General features: G+C 43.7%; 1 protein-coding gene across 6 annotated transcripts in view; it reads right to left on the bottom strand.

Annotated features, from left to right (window-relative positions):
* Positions 1–14,524: 14,524 nt before the first annotated feature.
* The window catches only part of LOC309660903 (solute carrier family 2, facilitated glucose transporter member 9-like), a 122,622-nt gene continuing 113,658 nt past the window's right edge, over positions 14,525–23,488 (bottom strand). For all 6 annotated transcript variants that reach the window (XM_082462023.1, XM_082462028.1, XM_082462025.1 and 3 more), the window contains one exon: positions 14,525–15,241. In XM_082462023.1, coding sequence (XP_082318149.1) covers positions 14,987–15,241 — 255 coding nt within the window. In that variant the 3' untranslated portion in view covers positions 14,525–14,986. The remainder of the gene's footprint in view (positions 15,242–23,488) is intronic.

The following is a 23,488-nucleotide window of genomic DNA, read 5'->3' as shown; positions in this document are numbered from 1 at the left end:
AGTGAAGGTGAACAGGGGCTTTTGTGGGAGTCAACGGGAGAGAACCCAGCCAAGACTCGGGAAACACAGAAAGAGTTCTAGAGGCAGGATAGTCTTTAAGGATGAATAGAATTTCCCCAAGGGAAGATAAGGAGAAAGTCATTCTATGGAGAGGGACCACCAGACCTGTGCTGTTTATCAGTGGTTTGTCTTCCCTAATTTTTCTCAATCTCTTGAAGGTTGATTTTACCCATTTTTAAAATCCCCATCACCTAGGAAAGATGTATAGGTAATGTTTGGAGACATTACTCCAGAGAATGTTAATTCTGGTATTGTTTGGGGGTCTGGGCTATAAGCAGTACTAAATAACTCAGTGAATAATAAGAACATGTAACCAAAATAATGGGTCTGTATCAGTTACTGATTGTGTTTAACAAACAATGCCAAAACTTGGCAGTTTGAAGCAACGATAATTTATTTCTTGTGATTCTGTGAATTGGTTTGGTGGTTCTTCTGCTATTTTTTCTTGGACTCACTCATACGGCTACATTCAGCTGGAGGGTCACTGGATCTGGGCTTAGCTGGAACAGTGGATACAGCTGGGCCTCTCCCTTTATATGTCCTTTCACCCTCAAGGAGGCTAGATTGGGCTTCCACACAGGATGATACTAGCACTCTAAGAGGGAGAGACCTGGAGCACAAGCGCTCATCAAGCTTCTGCTCGTATCACATTTTCTGATGTCTCAGTGGCCAAAGAAAGTTGCATGGCCAAGTCCCGACTCAGAGCAGTAAGGGATTACACAAGGGGATCACATCATCATGCACACCAGGAAGCATGATTCATCGGACCTGTTAATGCCACGATCCACCACAGATCAGTATGTGTCAGGCAGTCAGAGCAGAAGGGGTGAATATACATGTATGGTACACACAGGTAGGGATGCATGTCAGAGTCATTGTTCTGGAGGCGAGGGGCTGGGGCCAAATTTCTGAGATCCTGTAGTGCAGTGACAGGAGCCCTAAACTTGGCTGGGCTTGGAGCTGGAAGAACAGGGTTTGGATCAAATGAAACGAATCCATTCAAATTTACTTCACAAGTTATCACCAGCATCATAAGCAATACTGTGAAAGTATTTTGCAAACCTGTAAAGAGGAGAAATTAGTATTCTTAGGCAGAAAACCCAGGTAAGCACCACAGACAGCTCCAAGACTACAGTGAAGCTGCAGTAACTACACAGCATGAATATGAATTCATGCTCCCTTAACCCGGAGGCACCTGTGCCCTAGAGAAATACCCTGCTGAGTGTCTAAATGATTAGATTTGCTTCATATATTCTCATTTGCCTTGGGCTATTTCCTGTCATGACCCGTATGAATTGAGTTTAGATTTAGTCATGAGGAAGAGAAACCCCAAATAAGAGTAGCTTAAACAAGAAAGAAGTTTTGACTCTCACAAGCCAAGGTTATTGCTAGCCAGTTCAGGGCTGTTATAGCAGCTCTGCTGCATGAGGTCCAGACCCAGGATCCTTACTGCTCACTGCCCTGCATCCTTCAGGTGTGACCTTCAACATCACGGTCTAGATGGGTGACCAGTGCTCCTGTCACTACATTTACACTCTTTCATTTGCTCCTCCCTCCAATAAACACAACTTTTCTGATGCCTACTATGTATCAGAAATAGACAGAAGGGTTACATGTGCTACATTACAAATCAGGAATCTTGACATTCTGAGAAGAGGAAGAGAGAAGTTCTTCAAAACATCTGTGAGGAGAAGCAGCCAAGACATGTAATCTAAGTAATGGCCAGTCTGGGTTAGGGATGGTGTTTGAACCATGTAAAATAAGTCCAGTAATATTTACTTCAAGAAGAAAGATGAACAAAAATCCTTTATAATATTTTCTCCTTAGATCCCAATGAATTGTCTTGTGCTCTGCTTACTCATATCTCACTGTGGAGACAACTGCTCTGGGCTAACTATTAGTTTCCTATTGCTGCTGTAACAAATCACTGCAAAATCAGTGCCTTAGTACAACACATATTTATTGTCTTATAGTTCTGGAGGTCAGAAATTATACAATCAGTATGTTGTCAAGGCTGAATTCCTTTTGGAGTCTGTAGGGGAGAATCAGTTTCCTTTCCTTTTCTAGCTTCTAGAGGTACCTGCATTCCTTGGCTCAGGACTCCTTCCTCCATCTTCAAGGCCAAGAGTGTAGCATCTTCAAATCTCTCTCCCTGCCCCCTCACTTTCTATGTCTTTCTCTATCTCTCTTTCTCCACTCTCTGCTTCCACCATCACATCTCCTTCTCTGACTCTGACCCTCCTGCCTCCCTCTTATAAGGACCATTGTGATCACATTGGACTTGCCTAATTCCCCCATCTCAAGCTCTGTAACTTATTCACATCAGCAAAGTCTCTTTTGCCATGCAAGGTAACATATTCACAGGTTCTGGGGATTAGGCCCTGGGTATCTTTGGGGGCTATTTTTCTGTCTACTACACTACCCATTCATTCATTTATTCGTTCAACCAATATTTATTGTGCACCTTCTATGTGCCAGATACTATGCTATCTGGATACAGTGTAGAGTCAAACAGACATGGCCCCCTCTCTCTTGGAGCAGTTCTTCATTTTTCTAGATAAGCACCAGTTGATAATGCCCAGAGCAGGTGAACATATGCAATAACATAAGAGGAATGTTTCATGTGTTTAAAACAGACACAGACACATTCACTCACTTACATAATCCATTCAAGTACACGTACCCTTGTGACTATAAATGTTTAGGATGGAATGCCCACCCTGTGACCTGCTTCTAAATGAACCTTCATTATAAGGAAAACATCCCTAATGCTCTGTGCAAACACCTCTACCTCAGTCTCACTAGAAAATAAAAACTGGGGAGACTTTTTTCCCACTAAGTCCTGTGCTTCTTGATAATTTCAGCTTCCTAATCTCTCAAGGGCCCATAGGTGACTCTAGCCAGTGCTGGGAGAGCAGAGTCAATTCCTGCTGAGGGAACCCAAGCCCGGCCAATCACTGACTTTGCTTCACCTTCCTTGCTTGCTGGTGATTGGCTGGTGGATTGACTAATGAATACCTGGCTAGGGATTTTTTTGCGGGGCAGCCTTCCAGGGCTGAATTACTTATAAAGTTTCCCAAACTGCCTGGCCATTTGGAGTTGAGAATTATAGATCCACTTGCCACCTCATTGTCAGAGGCCCAGAACCTTGAGTTCCCTTTCCTGTCTTTACTCCAAAGATGGAATCTGTATCTTGAATGACTCTAGCTGTACTGAGAAGTTATCCTCTGCAAGGCTTTCATCTCCATCTGGCCCTGTGTATGGGCCAGCCACTATCTTAAACAGGAACTTCTCTGCCCTTTTTACTCGCTCTTCCCCCAAGTGAGGAGAACAGGTTTTCTTGGGGAAATGGAGAATCTGACATTCACTGGTTCAACTTTTCTTTCTTTTTTTTTTTTAATTAATTAATTAATTTTTGGCTGCATTGGGTCTTCGTTGCTGGCGTGGGCTTTCTCTAGTTGCAGCAAGCAGGGGCTACTCTATGTTGCCATGCATGGGCTTCTCATTGCGGTGGCTTTTCTTGTTGCGGAGCACAGGCTCTAGGCACATGGGCTTCAGTAGTTGTGGCACACGGGCTCAGTAGTTGTGGCTCGCGGGCTCTAGAGCACAGGCTTCAGTAGTTGTGGTGCAAGGGCTTAGTTGCTCTACAGCATGTGGGATCTTCCAGGGCCAGGGCTTGAACCTGTGTCCCCTGCATTGGCAGGCAGATTCTTAACCACTGCGCCAACAGGGAAGTCTGGTTCAACGTTTCTGATTGGATTAAATATATGGGTTTAAAGCTGTGAGTACTGCCAAAGGAAAATTGCACTAGATGGAGTTAAGCAGGCAAGGAAAACATTATTCAAGACTATTACAATAGCGGTTAAGACTATTGAATAGAGGAGAGAGATTGAGCTCAACTTGAATAAGATGGGGACAGCTAAGGATTTATAGCCAATGGGCAGGGTGAGGGAGTCAGTGGATGGAAATTACTAAGAGGGACTTGGTTAGGTAACAAGAGCAGGGAAAAGAGGAGTTTGATTGGATATGAAGGATGGGGGAAAAGGACCTTGATTAGATATCAAAGGTTGGGGTATTCTCATTAAACTGGCTTAGCAGGATTCTTGCTAAAACTGGGATCTGCAGGCCAAGGCCAAGATCTAGTCAGGAAGAGTGCTCAGAGGAGACTGACTAAAGTTTTGTCAGGAGGGGATCTTTATCAGTGTCACTGTTTTCTCTGTATCAGGAATTGACTTGCCACACGACCTACACACTCTCTGTCCCTCCACGCGTGAATGCCCTGGCCCCATGAGTATGTGGGAGAGAGAATGTGTCAGTGTGTGTGGGGTGGGGGTTGGTGAGAAGCTTGGGCTTGGTGCCCACGTTCAGCTCACGAACTCAATATTAGGAAACATGTTTTAGATGTTTTCTTTGATCACCATTCCAGAGAGGCTGTTCCTGTTTATAGTTCCCACCAGTGATGTAGGGGAGTTCCAAATGCTCCACATACTTGCCATTACTTGGAATTGTTCATTCTTTCACTCTTTTCCTCCCCTTGTTCAGACTGAGTAATTTCTATTGATTTGTTTTTAAGTTCACTGATCTTTTCCTCTGTCATCTCCATTCTGCTACTAATGCTCTAAAGTTAAATTTACATTTCAATTATTGCATTTTTCAGTTCTAAATTTTCAATTTTTAGAAATAGTTTTAATTTCTTTGCTGAGAACTATCTTTCCATTGATTTCAAGAGTGTTTTCCCTTACTTCACAGAGCATGACTATAATAGTTACTTTAAAGGAGCCATAAAATTGGGGTCATTCCACCTAGAGGGGTGGGATAGGGAGGGTAGGAGGGAGACACAAGAGGGAGGGGATATGGGGATATATGTATGCATATAGCTGATTCACTTTGTTATACAGCAGAAACTAACACACCACTGTAAAGCAATTATACTCAAATAAAGATTTTTAAAAAATCGGGGTCATTTGGGGTTGGCATCTGTTGATTGTTATTTCCCTTGAGTGTTGCTGAGGTTTTCCTAGTTCTTCATATATCAAGTAATTTTAAGTTATATCTTGGGCATTTTGAATATTATACTATGAAGCTCTGTGTCCTATTAAAGCTTTCTGGACAATTTTTTAAAAGCAAGCAATCAACCTAGTTATGTTCAGACTGCAAGTCCTGACCCACATTCTGTGGACAGTATTTCCATTTTCAGTTTAATTTTCAAAGTTTTTGCAGTGCTATCTGGGTCTGCCCTGTGTGTGCACCACCCAGGGGCTAGTCTGGACCCATGTGGTGGTCTAACTTGTAGTGCACTTCTCAAAGTTTTTTCTACATTGCTTCTGGTCAGTTGCCTGATGTGGTGCTCAGAGGGGAGCCCAGGACTTCATACACAGATTCAGAGCATCCCTTTCTCCAGCTGGCTCCTCACTGTGATTTCGCCAATAATCTCCAGTGTCCGGTTGTCACTTCTGGTATTTTGGCTAGAAATGCAAGGATATAGCCTCCCCATTGTGTTAAGCTTCACAGATGGGTTTGCAACTGGGGCAAAACATTGATAGAAAAAAAAAATAAAGGACACATAACTGGCATTCCCCCACAATCTTCAGACCACAGAGGTCCATTGTGCCTGTTCCTATTATCAGAGAGAAGATTACTTTTCTTAGATTTTTGGTGTCTACATGGCTACCACTGCTGCCACAATCCTAGGAGTTCAGCTTCACGGCTGGGGTCTCAGGGCCAAAAAAAAGGGAGAGATTTTTACACTTTTAAAGGTGACTCTTTCACACCTACTGTATTCTTTTCCCCACATGGTCAGTTACCACTTCTGTCCCTCTGGCCAGATAGGGAGGATTTCTCTTAGAGCTTTTTCTGCCAGCGATTATTGGGCAGTTCTGGGAATTGTCTGTTCAGGAATATAAGCCAAGAGATATGGGAGGAAAAAATGCAAAATTCTCACTGCCATATTGGTTGTTCTTCAAGTTTTGATTTCCCTTGTCAATTTGCCTGCTATAATTTATTTTGAGAGTTCTTGTATGTTTGTATTACATATTATATCCAGGGTTTTTACATATAATCAGTGGCAGAAAGGGGTGGAATGTGCTTACTTCATCTTAACCAGAGCCAGAAGCTGGATGAGTTACTTTTCTTTCAGTGAACTTGAAAAGAAAAAATGTCAACCTCCATGGCTTGGAGATGAAAGAATAGGTAAAATAGTAAGACCAGGACCTAATCTCTAAGACCTCAGCAAGAATTAGGACAGGAGGTCTGTGAATTTGAGTAGATTCCTTTAGGGTCCATGAATGGATACAGGGTGCTGTAAATGGTTAGTACCTTTCAGCAAAGCCCTAGAGCCTGTGTCCCCGGGCTCATGGAAATGCTCATCTCTCTGACTCACTATTCCCCATTATCTTTCAGTATCTGAAAAACAACTCTGCACATGAAGAGTTCACTGCAGTGGATAGTAGAGTATGAACAAAAGGCCTGAAAATTGAGATGATGCATTGGATTTAATATAAAATGTAAAAAACAGAAGATAGATAAGAGTTGTAAATTGTGCTTCATGTATTCTGTGATTATAACAGGATAAATAATAGACCAGAAAAGGACAGAGATGTATAAAAATTAAAATGACAGTGTTGGGGAGAATGAAACATATGAGATGACGGGTGTCTTATTGTTTCCTTTTTCAAAAAATTTCTTAATGTTGTCCTACTAACTTTTCAACTGTAAAATGTAAAAATGATTCCTGGTCTGTTGTCTGATAGTCTTGTTTCTCATTCCATTTTTATCATTATTTTGGGAAGACTTTCTGAGTCTCATCTCTCACTCCAACCCCAGATAAGGTGGTCCTGTTGCATGTTCCCATATCACTGTGTCCCTCCTCCCCCAAGTGCTGATGACACTTTACTGTTAACGCTTCTATGATTTTCCATCTCCTGTGGAGACATGAGCTAATGCAGGCAAAGGCAGTGTATTTTCTTGCTCACTGATGTATCCTCAGTACCTGGTATATGGCAGGTACGTAATAAACACGGAGTGACTAAATACTCAAGTCTAAAAATGAAAGAGAACACCCAAAAGCTAATATTTCTTTTTAAGCCAAATTTGGCTTTTTTTTGGTTTCAGCCACTTTTTGTACCCACATATCATTTTCTCTCCATATTGACAAACACTGTCCAAAATTTCCAGCCAAACCAAAGCTGGATGGTATGGTGCATTGAGTTGGCAATCAACCAAAGGAGAGGCCCAGTGATGAAAGACTATTCTGTAGGAAAGGAAAATCAGAACTCAAGTTTTGGCTGAGGCCTATTTTGTCAAGGATGATCAGTAATACGGACGGGATTATGGCTGAACGGATTCCAGTGGTGTTGCTAGGTCCAGGGCTTTTTCCCCTCTGGCCAAACTCTTTCTACTGTGACATACTAAATTCAAGTACTTTGCATTTGTTTCACTCTGGAGGCAAGTATAGGGAAGCACCCAAACCATAGGGCATGCATTATAATGTTAGGCTGCAAGTGTTTCCACCCAAACGATGCTAGCATAGAAGGGTTGGAAGACCCCTTAATCATACTGCCTACATCTACTCCTAACAACTTCCTCCCAAATTGACACTTAGATTTCCTCAACTGTCAAGGCATGTAATCAACCAGTTTGCTTGTGACTATGAGTAATGGTGAACTCACTACCTGTGACAGTTTATTTTGTGTGTCAAAAATCATTGGTCTTGGGTTGCCCAGATATTTGTTTAAACATTGTTTCTGTGAGGGTGTTTCTGGATGAGATTAGCACGTGAATCGGTAGACTGTAATGAAGATTGCCCTCCTCAATGTGGGTGGGCATCATCCAGCCTGTTGAAGGCCTGAATAGAACAAAAGGGCAAAAGAGGGGAGAATTCATTCAACCTGACTGATTGAACTGGGGCATAGGTCTTCTTCTGCCCTCAGACTGGAACTTATGTCATCGATATTCCTGGCTTTCAGTTCTTTGGCTCTGACTGGAATTACACCACTAGCTTTCCTTGGTCTCTAGCTTGCAGATAGCAGACCGTGGGACTTCTCAGCCTCTATAATCATGTGAGCCAATTCCTCTTAACAAAGCTCTATATTTATGCTATGGGTTCTCTTCTTCCAGAGAACCCTGATGAATATAGGTTTTGGTACCAGGAGTAGTTCTCAATAAACAGAATTTTAAGGATGAGCTGTTTGAATTGGTTCTGGGGTTTCTGCAATTGGTGCTCTGATCTGATTAGATTTAAAGATGCTAATGACTCTATCTCCAGTAGTAAAGCGAGCACTGGTTGTCCATGCATGATCTGGCAATGGAGATATGTCAAATATTTCCATTGGATTCTCCTCATCAACCACTTACCACAAGCAAAGAGTGGGGTGACTGTATATGATTCTTTTGAACATTTTTTGAAAGCTAATATAATGAGGTAGGCTGGCATGAAAGAAAAGGATGAGTTTAGGGATTTGAATTCCCAGCTCAAGCACTATATAAATGACCTAAAATCTTCTCTGTGTGCCCTGAAGGAGACCCTTATCTCCTGTAGCTGCAGGACTGAGATTGCTGAAAATCAAACACAAAATCTCATCTCATGGATTATAATGCACGTTGAACTCCCAGCCTCACAGAGTGTCTACTGTTAAAGTGAGGGCATTGACTGTGATCCTGTAAGTTGGGATGAGGACAGGTGGGAAGATCTTGATGAAGCTGGAGACGTCAAGCCCCTAAATTCTGATGAGTCTTCTGTGCCAGTGGAAGAGGTCACCCTATCCCCAGCAGAAGTGACCTTCCCACCTCCAGTGGAAGCAGCCTCCCCATCCCCAATGGGTAGTGGCTTCTGCACCCGCAGTGGTATTGGCCTTTGCATTTCTGTCCAAGGGTGTTAACCTTGCATTGCCTGGGAAACTGTAACGGCCTCTCACCACCCCCTCTTTCTTCTAGACTCAAGTGCCAGCAGGCCCCTAAAGGTGAGGTACAAGTGTGGCCCATGGAGGTGTGCCACACTCCTAAAGAACAGCTTGAGTTTTCTAATTCAACAAACATAAATATGGGGACCATGTGTCGGAATGGATGTTAAAGGTGTGGGATAATGGTAGGAGGACCATAAAGTTGGATCAGGCTGAACTTACTGATATGGACTCAGCAGAGATCTGCAATTAATGTTGCAGCTCAGGGAGTTAGAAAGAGCTCCAATGGTTAGTTTGGTTGGTTGGCTGAAATATGGATATGAAAAAGGTGGCCCACAGTGGGCAAATTAGAAATGCTGGACCTTCCTTGGTTTAATGTAGGGATTCAAAGTCTTAGGGAGATTGGCATGTTAGAGTGGATTTGTCATTTAAGACCTCTTCACCCATACTGGGAGGGTCCAGAAAACATACATTTGACCAATACTTTGAAAAAGATGGTATGCTTGAAGAGCTCAATGATTATTCTCTATAGACAAGACCTTACAATGGGAACTGCAGTCAATGAATTGGAAACCTAAATGCAATGGGAGTAATTGGATCCCAGGGGGACCATGGCCAAGTGGTGGCACTTAGTTGCCAAAGTCAAGGTGGGCTGGGTTAACATAATTGGCAGTAGAATCAAAGCAGCAATCAGAATAGTCTGACTAGCATAGACCTTATGGCATTGGCTAGTTGATCGTGGTGTTCCTGGAAGTGAAATAGATAGGAAGCCTAGTAAATTCTTACTTGATCTGTGTTAGCAGAAAAGTTCTAGACCAAGTGAACAAAAGTCTAAAAACAGAGACACAGCCCCTCATTCTATTCTCAGAATTCCTTGAATGAAGGGGAGACTGGTTCCCCTTGAAGAAAGATCCTGGTACAATACCAAAAACTTATCCTGTTAATCTTTCTCCCAGCCTATCCTTAAGTGACCTACAACCTTTACCAAGGTAACCATAAATTAGGAAAGAGAGTAATCAGCCTTTGGGGACACTGGATGGGCTCTGTACTGATATTAATTCGAGGAGACCCAAAACATCACTGTGGTCCACTAGTCAGGGTAGGAGCTTATGGAGGCCAGGTGATCAATGGAGTTTTAGCTCAGGTCCATCTCACAATTGGGTCCGGTGGGTCTCCTAACCCACCCTGTGATTATCTTCCTAGTTCTGAGCACAAAATTGGGATAGATACACATCAGCAGATCCCCACATTGATTCCATGACCTGTGGAATGAAGACTATTATGGTGCAAAGAGGAAGCCATTAGAACTGACTCTACCTAGGAAAACAGTAAAACAAAAACAATACCAAATTCCTGGAGGGATTGCAGAGATTAGTATCCCCAAGAAGGACTTGAAAAATGCAGGGGTGGTGATTCCCACCACATCCCTACTTAACTTCCTTATTTTGTCTGTGTAGAAGACAGACGGATCTTGGAGAATAACAGTGGATTATTATAAGCTTAATCAGGTGGTGACTCCAATTGCAGCTGCTGTACTAGATGTGGGTTCATTGCTTGAGCAATGAACACATCCACTGGTACCTGGTATGCAGCTATTGATCTGGAAAATGCTTTTTTGTTGAAACCTGTTAGTTAGGACCATCAGAAGCAGTTTACTTTCAGCTGGCAAGGCCATCAATACAACTTCATTATCCTTCCTCAGGGGTTTATCATTTCTCCAGCCCTTTGTCACAATTTAGTTCACAGGGACCTTGGTTGTCTTTTCCTTCCACAAGCTATCACACCGGTCCATTACATGGATGACATTGTGCTTATTGGACCCAGTGAGCAAGAAGTAGCAAGGACTTTAGACTTATTGGTAAGACATTTGCATGTCAGGGGGTGGGAAATAAATCTGACAAAAATTCAGGTGCCTTCTGCCTCAGTAAAACTTCTAGGAGTCCAGTGGTGTGGGGCATGTCAAGTGTTGCTTCTAAAGTGAAGGATAAGTTGTTACATCTGGTTCCTCCTACAACCAAAAAAGAGGCACAATGCCTAGTGGGCCTCTTTGGATTTTGGAGACAACATTTTCCACATTTGGGTGTATTACTCTGGCCTACTTACTGAAAAGCTGCTAGTTTTGAACGGGGCCCAAGATAAGGCTCTGCACCAGCTCCAGGCTGCTGTGCTCTGCTACTTGGGCCACCAGATCCGATGATACTTGAAGTCTCAATGGCAGAGAAGGATGCTATTTGGAGTCTTTGGCAGCCCCTATAGGTGAATCCCAGCATAGGACCTTAGGAATTTGGTGTAGAACCCTGCCATCCTCTGCAGATAACTTCTCTCCTTTTGTCAAACAGCTCTTGGCCTGCTACTGGCCTTAGTACAAACTGAACACTAGACCGTGGGCTACCAAGTTACAACTTGACTTGAGTTGCCAATCATGAACTGGGTGTTATCTGACCCACTAAGCCATAAGTTCTATTATCCAATGGAAATGGTGTATATGTGAGCAGGCCTGAGCAGGCCCTGAAGACACAAGTTACATGAAGAAGTAGCCCAGATGCCCATGGTCCCCACTCTGACTGCGCTGCCTCCTCTCTCCCAGTCTGCACCAGTGGCCCCATGAGGAGTTCCCTACAGTCAGTTGACAGAGGAAGAGAAGAGTCTTCTCTTCCTGGTTTACAGATGGTTCTGCGTGATATGCAGGCAACACCCCAAAGTGGACGGCTGCAGCACGACAACCCCTCTCTGGGACATCGCTGAAGGACAGTGGTGAAGTGAAACCGTACTGCTGGGCAGAATTTGGGCAGTGCGCTTGGTTGTTCACTTTGCTTGGAAAGAGAAATGGCCAGTCATGTTGTTATGTAGCAATTCATGGGCTGTTGTCAATGGTCTGGCTGCATGGCCAGGGATTTGGAAGGAACGTGATTGGAAGATGAGTGACAAAGAAATTTGGGGAAGAGGTATGTGGATAGACCTCTCTGAATGGGCAAAAAGTGTGAAGATATTTGTATCCCATGTGAATGATCATCAAAGGGTGACCTCATCAGAGGAAAATTTTAATAATCAAATGGATAGATGACCCATTTGGTGGATTCCAGTCAGTCTCTTTCCCCAGCCACCCTTGTCATCTCCCAATGGGCTCATCAACAAAGAGGCCATGTTGGCAGGAGTCGAGGTACACACGGGCTCAGCCACATGCACTTCCACTCACCAAGGCTGACCTGGCTACGGCCAAGGCTGAGTGCCTTGACTAACACTGAGTCCCCAATATGGCACCATTCCCCTAGGTGATCAGCCGGCTACCTGGGGTAGGTTGATTACATTGTACCACTTTCATCATGGAAGGGGCAGTGTTTTGTTCTTACTGGAATAGAAAATTACTCTGGACACAGATTTGTTTACTCTGCACACAGTGTTTCTTATATACCCATAGAATTACGGAATCTTTTATCCACCATGATGATATCCACATAGAATTACTTCTGATCAAGGAACTCACTTCACAGCAAAAGAAGTACAGCAATGGGCTCATGCTCATGGAATTCACTGGTCTTACCATGTTCTTACCATCCTGAAGCAGCTGGCTCCATAGAATGCTGGAATGGCCTTTTGAAGACTTGTTAACAGTGCCAGCTAGGTGGCAATACCTTGCAGAGCTGGGGCAAAGTTCCCTATAAGGCTGTGTATGCTCTGAATCAGTGTCCGATATGGTGCTGTTTCTCCCATAGCACAGATTCACGGGTCCAGGAATCAAGGGGTGGAAATGGGAGTGGTATCACTCACTATTACCCTCAGTGACCCCCTAGCAAATTGTTCGTTTCCTGTTCCTGCAGCCTTATGCTCTGCTGGCTTAGGAGTCTGAGTTCCAGGAGGAGGAATCCTTCCACCAGGATGTACAACAATGATTCCACTGAGACTGTCACCCGGCCACTTTGGGCTCCTCGTGCCTCTGAATCAACAAGCAAACAGTAAGAGGGAGATACTGAGCTGTCTAAGGTGATTGATCCAGACCACCAAGGGGAAATTGGATGACTGTTCCACAGTGGAGGTAAGAGAGAGTGTCTGGAAACAGGAGATCCCTTAGGGCATCATTAGTATTACCAAGCCCTGTGATTAAGGGTCATGAAAAACTACAACCACCCAATTGTTACTGGACTAATAATGGCCCAGACCCTTTAGGAAAGAAGGTTTGGGTCGCCCTACCAGATAAAGAACCAGGACCAGCTGAGGTGTCTGCTGAAGGCCAAGGGAATACAAAATAAATAGTGGAAGAAGGTAGTGATAATACCAACCATGACCATATGACCAGTTACAGAATGAAGATTGTAATTCATGAGTATTTCCTCACTTTATGAACAGGTTTATGTTTCTCTCTATAGATCTAACAATATTTTTGTTTTCTTTCTTCTTTTATTTCCTCACCATGTAACAGAAGATGTATTGACTTTGTATCATAGTACTTAAGTATTGTTAATTTTACCTCATAGCATTTCAGTTATGAGGAATCAAGGAGAAGAGTAAACATCACTCAAGGACTTTACCTCCTCTTCTGGAGAAGGGGTTAGTGAACTTTTGGTTGAACATAGGATAGTTCTATCATGTTAGGCAGATTTATGACCTCGTTATGGTCTTTGTTTGGAGTTTGAGTATGATTTAAAGAGATGCATATAGGTGCCAAGTTGACAAGGGGTGGACTTGTGATGTTTAATTTTGTGTGTCAACTTAACTGGATCATGGGGTGCCCAGATATTTGGTTAAAAATTATTTCTGGGTGTGTCTGCAAGGGTAATTTGGATGGAATTAGTATTTGAATTGGTAGACTGAATAAAGCAGATTGCCCTTCCCAATGTGGGTGGGAATCCAATCTACTGAGGGCCTGAATAGAGCTAAAAGGTGGAGAAAGGGAGGATTTGCTCCCAGCCTGAATGCTGAGCTAGGACACTGATCTCCAGCCCTTGGGCTGGAACTTACACCATCAGCACTTCTCTTCTCAGGCCTTCAGACCTGGCGTAGAACTCACACCACTGGTTACCCTGGTTCTCAGGCCTTTGGCTTTCTTGGGTCTCTAGCTTGCATGTGGCAGATTGGGACTTCTCAACCTCTGTAATTGTGTGAACCAATTCCTCATAATAAATTACATATATACATATATATATTTTTTCCTGTTCTTCCGAAGAACCCTGACCAATACATTGTCTTTCAGGTAAATCTCTTCTAAGATTGGCAAACATAAACCATGTGTGATACTCTCACTCTATACCTGTGGCAGACATCACTAATCAATCACAGTGTTCCTTTCCTCCAAGCTTAGGTTGAACTTCAGAATCATTCTTAACATTGTTTTTTTCAACTGAACAGTGTTAAATTTGCAGTCCCTGCCTCAGCTTCTGGGAAGTTACTTCTTATGTCTGCGTCTCTAGGTCTTCTACATATTGATCCCCTTTATGCTCTCTGTGAGCACATCTGGTACTCAGAGGTGAAGATGTTTCTGGAGCCCCACGGGACAGCCTGGGAGAGATGGGACCTGGAGGGTGGTGGGTTGGTATCAGCCTCTCCTGAGTCTGAGATCCACAAGGCAGAGCTAAAGATTGGAAACAGGCATTTATTAGGAGGTATGAAAACCTTCATCCAGGATCAAAGCCAAGGGTCCTTGGATGCTTCAGGATCCAGGCTGAGGGTGGCTCAAGGCTATTTCTGGCAGAGCTGGGAATGGAAACTCAGTCTGGATTTCTAGCCCATCGAGTCCTCTGTCAGACTAGATTGTTATTCTTTGAGAAAGCATTCAAATGCTACTTCCCCAATTTCATTTTGAAACCATGGGGTAAGTCATGAAGAGGGCAGGCCATGGATGTCTACAGAAGAATGCTGGGTCCACTGAAACATAGGGTGATTCTTTTCAGCTGCCAGAAGAGTTTGGGGGATTCAGCTGTGAATAAACCCCAAATGGCTGCGATGTTAGATTAGCAAAGGTTTATTTTTAAATACTTAATAACGTTAAACTTGCAGGGGACTCTTCCATTTCCAAAAATGGTGAGATCATCCATTCAGACAATCCTCTTTTTGACAAAATTCTCCAGTGTGGAGGAGGAGTCCGGTTCAGACCTTCTATTTGTTTTATCATCAGTTACAGCTGAGTCCATTTTCTTCTCTGGTGGGTAGGCCTTGTTCCTTTTGGCAAATGCCTGGCTGATTTCTGCATGGGTTTTGTTTTTGGTCTCAGGCAGGAAAAAATACAAATAGAGAGCACCTGTGAGGCAGATTGTGGCAAAGACCAGGAAACAGTAGGTGTCCAGACTTTTCTGTGGGAAGGCAGAGACAAAAAACATCAGAAAGACAGTTGCTAAATTGGCTGTGAAGCCATCTCTGGGCTGATTTTTTTTAATAGTTTCCCATTCATGTATCAATGTTCCTGGATAAAACACTGCAGGTGTGAGGCTGGCTCTATGGGCAAATGTGCCTTAGAAATGTCTACATGAGATGTTCTCACATGAGGCACAAATGAATCCACTTCAAACCCTGGTAAAGATGAGGAAATGGCAGTCTTTATTTATTTATTTTGAAAACAAGGCATATAAAAATTACTCATCATGAAAGCAAAATGTGATACTTGCTGAATGTTATCCTAAGTTCATACTTACCATTAACCACATTCTTCCTGCCTCCAATATACACATGAGAAAAGTGCAATGTCAAAAGGGAAGTGAAACTCCCCAGTTCATAAAAAAATTCCAGAGCATAGGCTAGGCCAAGATAACACCATTTTTTCTAATATGCAAAAGATTTAACTCACTGCTGCTCTGAGACGTATGGCTTCTTACAAATAAGGGAAACTAGAAAAAAAGAGAAATGTTGAATGCAATCACTTTACTTTATGTATCCTGATTAAAGCACTGGAATGACCCTGCCCGCTGCACTAGACCTTGAGCTTCTCCGTCACTCAGTCACCTCTGTAGCTCCTGTGCCTATCCAGTGCCTGGCTCATAGTAGTTGATAAATGTTTGTTAAATAAAAGGCTTTATAGGTTCTGGCTGTCAGGGCTATGCCTTTTTCATTTAACAAACGTCTACTGATTCAAAGATAAGGTGACACTGTCTTTGAATGATACTTCACAGCAAGCGATATCTCGATTTTAGTCAATTACATGCTATTCTTTGACTTGACAAACATTTAATTTTGGAATATGACATAGTGTTGAAGAACTTGATCTCTGGATCACATCCTAGATGCACCATGTACTGAATCTGAGGCTCTTTGTGCCTCAGTTTCCACCATTGTAAAATGAGGATAATAATGCTAGTTATAGGTTGTTGTGAGAATTAAATGAGGCATTGCCCTGTAGAGGTCATAGAGCAGTCCTGGATGGAGTAAAGAGTCCAAACCTGGGAGCACTTGGCTGGGAGGGCATGTGCCTTCCCACTTGTCCACAGAGATTCCATGAGTGGAACAGAGAAGGGAGGGGGTGGGCTCTATAGTCAGTTGGGTAGAATTCAAATCCTGGCTCCATCATTTACATGATGTGTCAACACTTAAGATGTGCCGTTTAGGATAGAACTTCAATGCACTGATTGAAGTTTCCTCATTTCTAACATGGTGATCTATACCACATATTGTTTTAAAGATGAAATGAGATATATTCAATGTGGCTTTCAACATCTCCACTTGTATGGTGAATGCGCATCTTGACTTACCAAGTCCCAATGGAGCCTTTAAACCTGCTCCTGCTCTGGTCTTCCTGGCTTCGGTTGATGGCCCCTCCATCCTGCCATTTGCTAAAGCCAACCGAACGCTTATCTTTATCTCACACCCACATCTGATGCATCAGGAAATCATGTCAGCTCTACCTTGACATATATTCTGAATCCGAGCACTTGTTACCACTTCTACTGCTACCATGTTGGTGCAAGCTATCATCATCTCTGCGTTGGACTGTTAGTATAGCTTCCCAACAGATTTCCCTGCTTCTCCTGTGTCCCGGCTTAAGATTATTCTCAAGAGAGAAGCCACAGCGATTCTGTTGAGCAAAGGACAGAGCGTGTCGCTCCTCTGCTCCAAATGCACCATGACATCCCAAGGCAGGTGAGCAAAGCCTAAGTCCCTACCATGGCCTCTAAGCCCAGCACCCACATGGCCCCCTTACTTCTCTGACCTCCCTCTCCCGCCCTCTTTCTCTGCTCCCACTACACTGCCTTCCTGACACTCCTCCAGTATCCTCAGGATCTTTGCACATGCTCTTCCCTTTTCCTGGAATAATCTTCTTCTACATGTCTGCACACCCTGCTTTCCCACTCCCCTTCATCTCGGCTTTCTTTCTCAGAGAAGTTCTCTCTGGCCTCTGTTTCTAAGGGCTCCCCCAGCTCTCCACTTATTCTGCTTCATTGTTCTTGAAACCATTCACCGCTACCCAGCAGGATCATCACTTGTTTATTAACCGTCTCCCCGACCAGATGGTAAGCTGCCCGAGGACAGGAGTTGTTATTTTTCTTGTATTTCCAGAACCTGGGAGACTCCTTGACACATAGTAGGTGCTTCACAAGTGTTCACTGAATATATAAATGTGCTGAGGCTCAGAGAGCTTCCCTGCTTACCCCAGGCCACACATGGAGCTGCCTGGGACCTCTCTGCCACCTGCAGAGCTGACACCGGTGAAGCAGTCACCTGCTTCGTTTCCTTTCCCAAGAGACCCAATGTGCGGCAACAGGATTTTTCTCACCATTTCACAGAATTGAGCCAAGAACCCTGTGGTACTGCAGGCATCCTGTGAAAGGACACTGCCCACCTCAGGACTCTCAGGGGCCAAGTTATTGGAATGTATATTGTGCCAGCAGTCATGCGGCAACCTGGCAATCAACCTGCAAGTTGTGATTACATTTAATCTGGGAAGAGAAATGCACTTATTAAGCACCTCCTGGGTGCCAGCAATATTATAGACATTATCTCATCCGATTCCCATAGCCCACACTGTGATGATACAGCCACTTCTCTTTCCTTTTTACAAAAGATGAAATTGAGGATTAGAGAGCTTCTGAAACATGTCCAAGGCCACATAGGGATCGATGAGAGTCAGGACTTACACCGAAGTGGGCCCGGCTGGGAGCTCACACTCTCTTCATTATTTATCAGGACTCCCTATCTGGGGTGTGTGTGTGTGTGGGGGGGGGCAGATAAATGTTACTGGGATCCTTCAGTTTTCCCCAATAGCAGTTGCAAAGCAGATCTTCCTAACCTCTTACAGGTGAGAAAGTGAAGATCAGAAAGGGCAAGTGATTTGCCTGCAGTTACCCAGCTGGTAAGGGCCATGTCTGGAATTTGAACCCAGGTTGGCCTGATATGGAGGCCATTGTCTCACTTCCATACCTGCCTCTCTTGGGCAAATTCATTCACTGCAGTTGATCTGGCAAAGTGTCTGGCACAGAGGATATACGTGTCACTTTTTCCCTGTCTCCTCTCTTACTTCAAATCAGCTTGGAAATTCACTTTCTGCCCAACTGCTCCTGAGAAGTTACTCAACCCCTCCTAAGTATGGTTGGTATGGGAGGGTAAGTCCAGTGTCCCCCGAGCGAGATTTTAGGCAGCACGTCTGTTGCAGGAAGGACCTTACCTAAGAAGCAATAGACCTCGACTCCAGATCTGACTCTGTCAAACACCCAACTCATCATGGCACCCTGGGAAGCACCCACAACCGGTGTGGGCCTTGTTTTCCCCATTAGTAAAATGGACACAATCATATTAGAGGTTTTCTGTAAAACACTTTCACATTCATAAAGCTTAGTTCATAAATTAAAACAAATAAATCTGGCAACTTTAAAATTAAGAGCGTCTGTTCATCAAAAGGTACCATACAGAGATGGTTCTTTGGGACACGATTCCACCATCCTCTTGATCTGCTGGCTTTCTGAATAAAATCACAACTTCTTGCCCCAACAAAACAAACAAACAAACAAAAAAGGGTACCATACAAAGAGTACAAGAGCCACAAATGGAAGTATTGTGATACATAGCAAACCAAGAATTTGTACCCCAAATTAAAAAAATCAACTCTCATGAATCAATAAGAAAAAGATGACCTAATAGAGAAAATGGCAGAATGTATGAATGAGCGTTTCACAAAAGAGGAAACACAAATGGCAAATAAGCTTGTGAAAAGGTGCTCATTCTCCTTAGCAATTTGGGATAACAGGAATTAGAGCCATAATTTTATACCATTTCACACTACCGGATTGGCAAAAATGTGACAAACCTGACAATGACAACACCAAAATGCGTGATGAGCAACACGCATTTTCGTACCTGTGGATATAGATACCGTTGAGGCGGTAAATAGCCACGGCCACTTTGGAGCGTCACTGGGCGTGACCAAGTCAAGGCGAGTTGTGCGTGTCCTATGACCCAGCAGTGACACTCAGAGTGGATCTGTTCTGGAGTGGTGCTGTTTGAATTTAAATTAATTAAAAGTTCAGTTCTTCGGTTGCACTGGCCACGTGCAAGTGTTCAACAGTCGCATGGCTGGTGGCTCCTGCTTTGCATAGCAGACGGCCAACGTTCCCGTCAGCACGGAAATTCCTGTGCATTGTACCCGGATGTTCATCGTAGCACTATGTAGTTTATTTTTTTTTTAATTTATTTTATTGAAGTATAGTTGATTTACAATGTTGTATAATAGCACTATTTCTAGAGCAAGGAAATGGGAGACGACACCAATGCTCATGGAAAAGGGAAGGGATAAATAAACTGGGTTACGTTCATACAAAAGATTCTACGGAGTAGTAAAAAGCAACGGCCTGTAGCTGGGCATATGACACAGATGTTGCTCAACAGTATATGTTGAGTAAAAGAACAAGGCACAGAAAATACCTTCAGGGTGATTCTCTTTGTACAAATATAAAAACCAGGAAAAGCAAAACACCAGATTGTTAAGGGACACATTCATACAGGGGTCAAATCCTAAAGAAAACCTAGAGAATAATGAGCACAATATCCCTGCTAGGGATTAGGGAGAGGCACCCAGGGCATTGCAATAGCTTAAGTTGGCTAACTACACTGATTTTCCCTACTACTTTTAAATATAATGCATTCTATAATTACAATAATAATTTTTCTCTTTGTATATATGAATGAAAAATATTGCCTGCCATATCAGTAAACAAAGGATGTTGCAGTCATCAAGCCATCACATGACAGCCGCCCTGAAGGTGAGCCCTGAGGGAACTCAGGATAGAAACAGAATGCCTGCCATCAAGTCATCAGACATTGTAGCCCCCTCCAACTTTGCACCCTGAAGAAACTCAGGATGAGAAAACAGAGGATACTGGCCCCAGATAGCTGAGGTGCATATCAAAGGAATGATTTCAGTAAGCCCAGACTCTTGCATCATCTCATACATAGAAAAGCGCTAAATTTCTTAACTTGAGATAATCTGTTTTTTTTAAATTAACAGCAATCTTCTGATGTTCCGACTACCTGGTCTTTGTTTCAAAAACCCCTGTATATCCTGGCTCCCCCTTGCCTCTTCCGAGCAGTCTCTCAGAGCTATCTGAGATGCTGTGTCCCGGGCTTAAGTCCTCAGTTTCGTCCACCGAATAAAACATAACTCTCAACTTTCAGGTTGTGCATTTTTTTCAGTCGATATGTATATGATGCATTTCATACTCTTTTGCATATGATGTGTTTCATAACATAATTAAAATATACATATATAAATATACATTTAATAGTGTAAATGAAAGAGCCTAAACCCAAGCAGTAATTCACTCATGGTGAACAGGTATCAAAAGGAATCTTACCAAAAGAAAGCTCTAAAGCTGGAGTCACATGTAAGCACTTTAGTTAAAAAAAAAAAAAAAATCCTCCAGGATGCGGGGCTCACCTTCCCAGGTGGTTCAGCTGAGGACCAGTCTGGAAGTAGAGGCAGGACCCTGAGGTCCTGAGGATCTCCTGGGAGCCTCAGAGGAAACAGAAGTAGTAGAAACAGTAGAACTTCATCAGGTGTAGGTGTCTGGCCCTCTCACCTGGGTAAACTTCCTTCTCCAACTTATGAAAATGTTATAAGCTATAGTTACATCCTTTCTCTGAATACACCCATTGTGTTATTACAAATGATCATGAAAGTGTTCCATATTCTTTAATATGGAGAAACAAATTTTCTTTTGAGAATGCACTATACCACCAAATTATGCTAAAAATATTAGGCAATTGTGGCAAAGTGCTACTTTTAGGAAAAGATCCTTGAGAATAAAGAGAAATCTCAGCTTTCTTCTACTCCAGTTTATCAGAACGATGTGAAAACACAGCAGCTCTTTAAAGCTGCCAGCTTCCCTGAACAAGGAAAGTAGATGTGAAGTACAGTGCTGGGAACAAAGTCATGAGCTCTGACAAATTAGTCCTGGATTCCTTTGCATATCAGCCTTGTTGGGTGTGGGTGGGGGGAGAGGCATGGGCACTGCCTCGAAATCTAGTCACCAAAAGCCATGAGCTCTAGAGGTAACAAAATGATAACCTGGTGTAATTCTGGGTTCAGTTTAGACGTAGCCATCAAACAGATGATCAAAAGCAAAAAGCGTTCTGAGTTAGAATGAATAATTCCTGCAGTAGTAGCTCCATCCCCCAGAAGAACTGACCAGAATCACTCTCTCTGACTTAGAAGCCTTCTCTTCATCTTCCACACTGGGTCCAAGCATGTCCACAAACCTCTACAGGGCATGTCCCACTGTTTGCGAGTTGGCGGCACCCCAATTGCCGTCTCCCTGGGGACAGAGGCACATGTCACCCCTCTCTGGGTCCCAAGAACTCACCATAGTGTCTGGTGTGGACTCTTTTCCTAAGTAATTTAATCACAGGGTGTTTAGAACAGTGCCAAGCATCCAGTGTGATGTGAATGTCGGCTTTCCTCCCTCTCTGTGGGGCTCTGCACAAGGTAGAGGGGGATGTTTGAGGCTGGACCACACCGGCTAGAACTCTGAAAGTCATTCGTCACACCTCCTGTCCTCTCAGCAGATCGTTCCAAAAGTCCTGGTGTGTTTCCTTCCTTCAGTAGCCTCCAATCTAGCCTCCCCTTGGCATCTCCAGGCTGGAAGTCTAGCCCAAGGTTCGGCAAACATTTCCTGTAAAGGGCTATCCAATCTGCCAGGACCTCTCAACTCTGCTTTTGTGGGAAGGCAACCGGAGACAATGAAACACACATGAATGTGCTTGGCTGCATTCCAATAAAACTTTATTTACAAAAAACCCCCTGTGCTTCCTCCACATTGGTTCTTGGTCACTCCCGCCTCCCATCATGATTCCTGCTGACTCTGGGCCTCTGTGCTTGCTGTTCCCTCTCCCCCCAGCTTTTCATCTCCTCGCCTGGTGTCCAAGCCCAGCCTGGGTTGTAAGTTCCATGATGGCAGAATCCACGTCCCCTGCTCTCTGTTGTACCCTCAGCCTAAGACAGTACCCGGCTCACTGTAAGCATTTTCTTAATATAAATATGTCCAATGAGAGGATAAATGAATGAAATGGGAGTACTCTTATGGAGATGCATGAAGGTACAAAAGGTGGTCCAAGTTAGATTTCCACGATGAGACAAAAACAGAATTCTTCTGCTGAGTTTCCACTCCCACCTGTGGAGCTGGAACATTGGTTCATTGGTGATTCGAGCGAGCTCTCGGATAAGTCAGGGCCCAGACCACCATTTAAGAATTGATGGGAAGCCAGGCGCCTTACACTTGTAACTCCAGTTCTGCAAAGAGCTTTGCAAGGCCAGGCTGTTCTACTTTCTGAGCAGAGTGGGCCTGAAACATTAGGATGCTTCTGGGGGAAGTTAGAATGGGGCAGGGATCTTAGTGATGACTTACATCTCTGGCATGTGTTGTGGCTTCCAAGTCATTGTCACGTGTACAGTTAAGGTCTTGTTGGTGCTGCCCAGGAGCCTCTGAGTAGACACAGCCCTGTGGCTGCCTGATGGATGGCATGTCAACTCACTGGAAGCCACGTTAACCACCCTGCCGACGCCTCCCACTCGCAGCCTCCCTGCCCCTGGCTCCCCCTCCACCCGCTCTCAGAACTGGCACTGCCATCCTCCCACTTGCCCTAGACGGACATCCGACGTCACCTTTGACTATTTCCTCCCTCTCTGCCTGTTTTTGTTACTAAGTCCTGATGACTTTACCCTGAAACATCTTTTTTCTTTCGTAAAAAACATACAACTTTTTATCAAGAAAGAATGTACATACGGTAACTTACCCAGATCTCAAGTGTATATATAGGTCAATGCATTTGGAGAAAAGTATACCCCTGTGTAACCAACACCTTTATTAGGATGTGGAACATTCCCACCTCCCCAGAAAGTTCCTTGTGCCATTTTCTAGTCCATTCCCCCCGCCCCACTCCCCCCACAGAGTTAACCACTGTTCTGGTTTCTATCACCTTAGCATCCATTTTTCCTGCCCCTGACCTGAATCTAGTTCCCAGCAGACAGCTAAAGAAGTCTTTTAAAAGTACAAAACGAATCATGTCTTAAAATCATGCAGTGGCTTCCCAGAGTCCTTCGGATAAACCCCCAATCCCTATCA

The sequence above is a fragment of the Balaenoptera physalus genome (genome assembly GCF_965194825.1).
Source record: "Balaenoptera physalus genome assembly, chromosome: 5".
NCBI classification, from domain to species: Eukaryota; Metazoa; Chordata; class Mammalia; order Artiodactyla; family Balaenopteridae; genus Balaenoptera; species Balaenoptera physalus.
The sequence above is the reverse complement of the archived record's forward strand: the minus strand, read 5'-3'. Positions and strand labels throughout refer to the sequence as shown.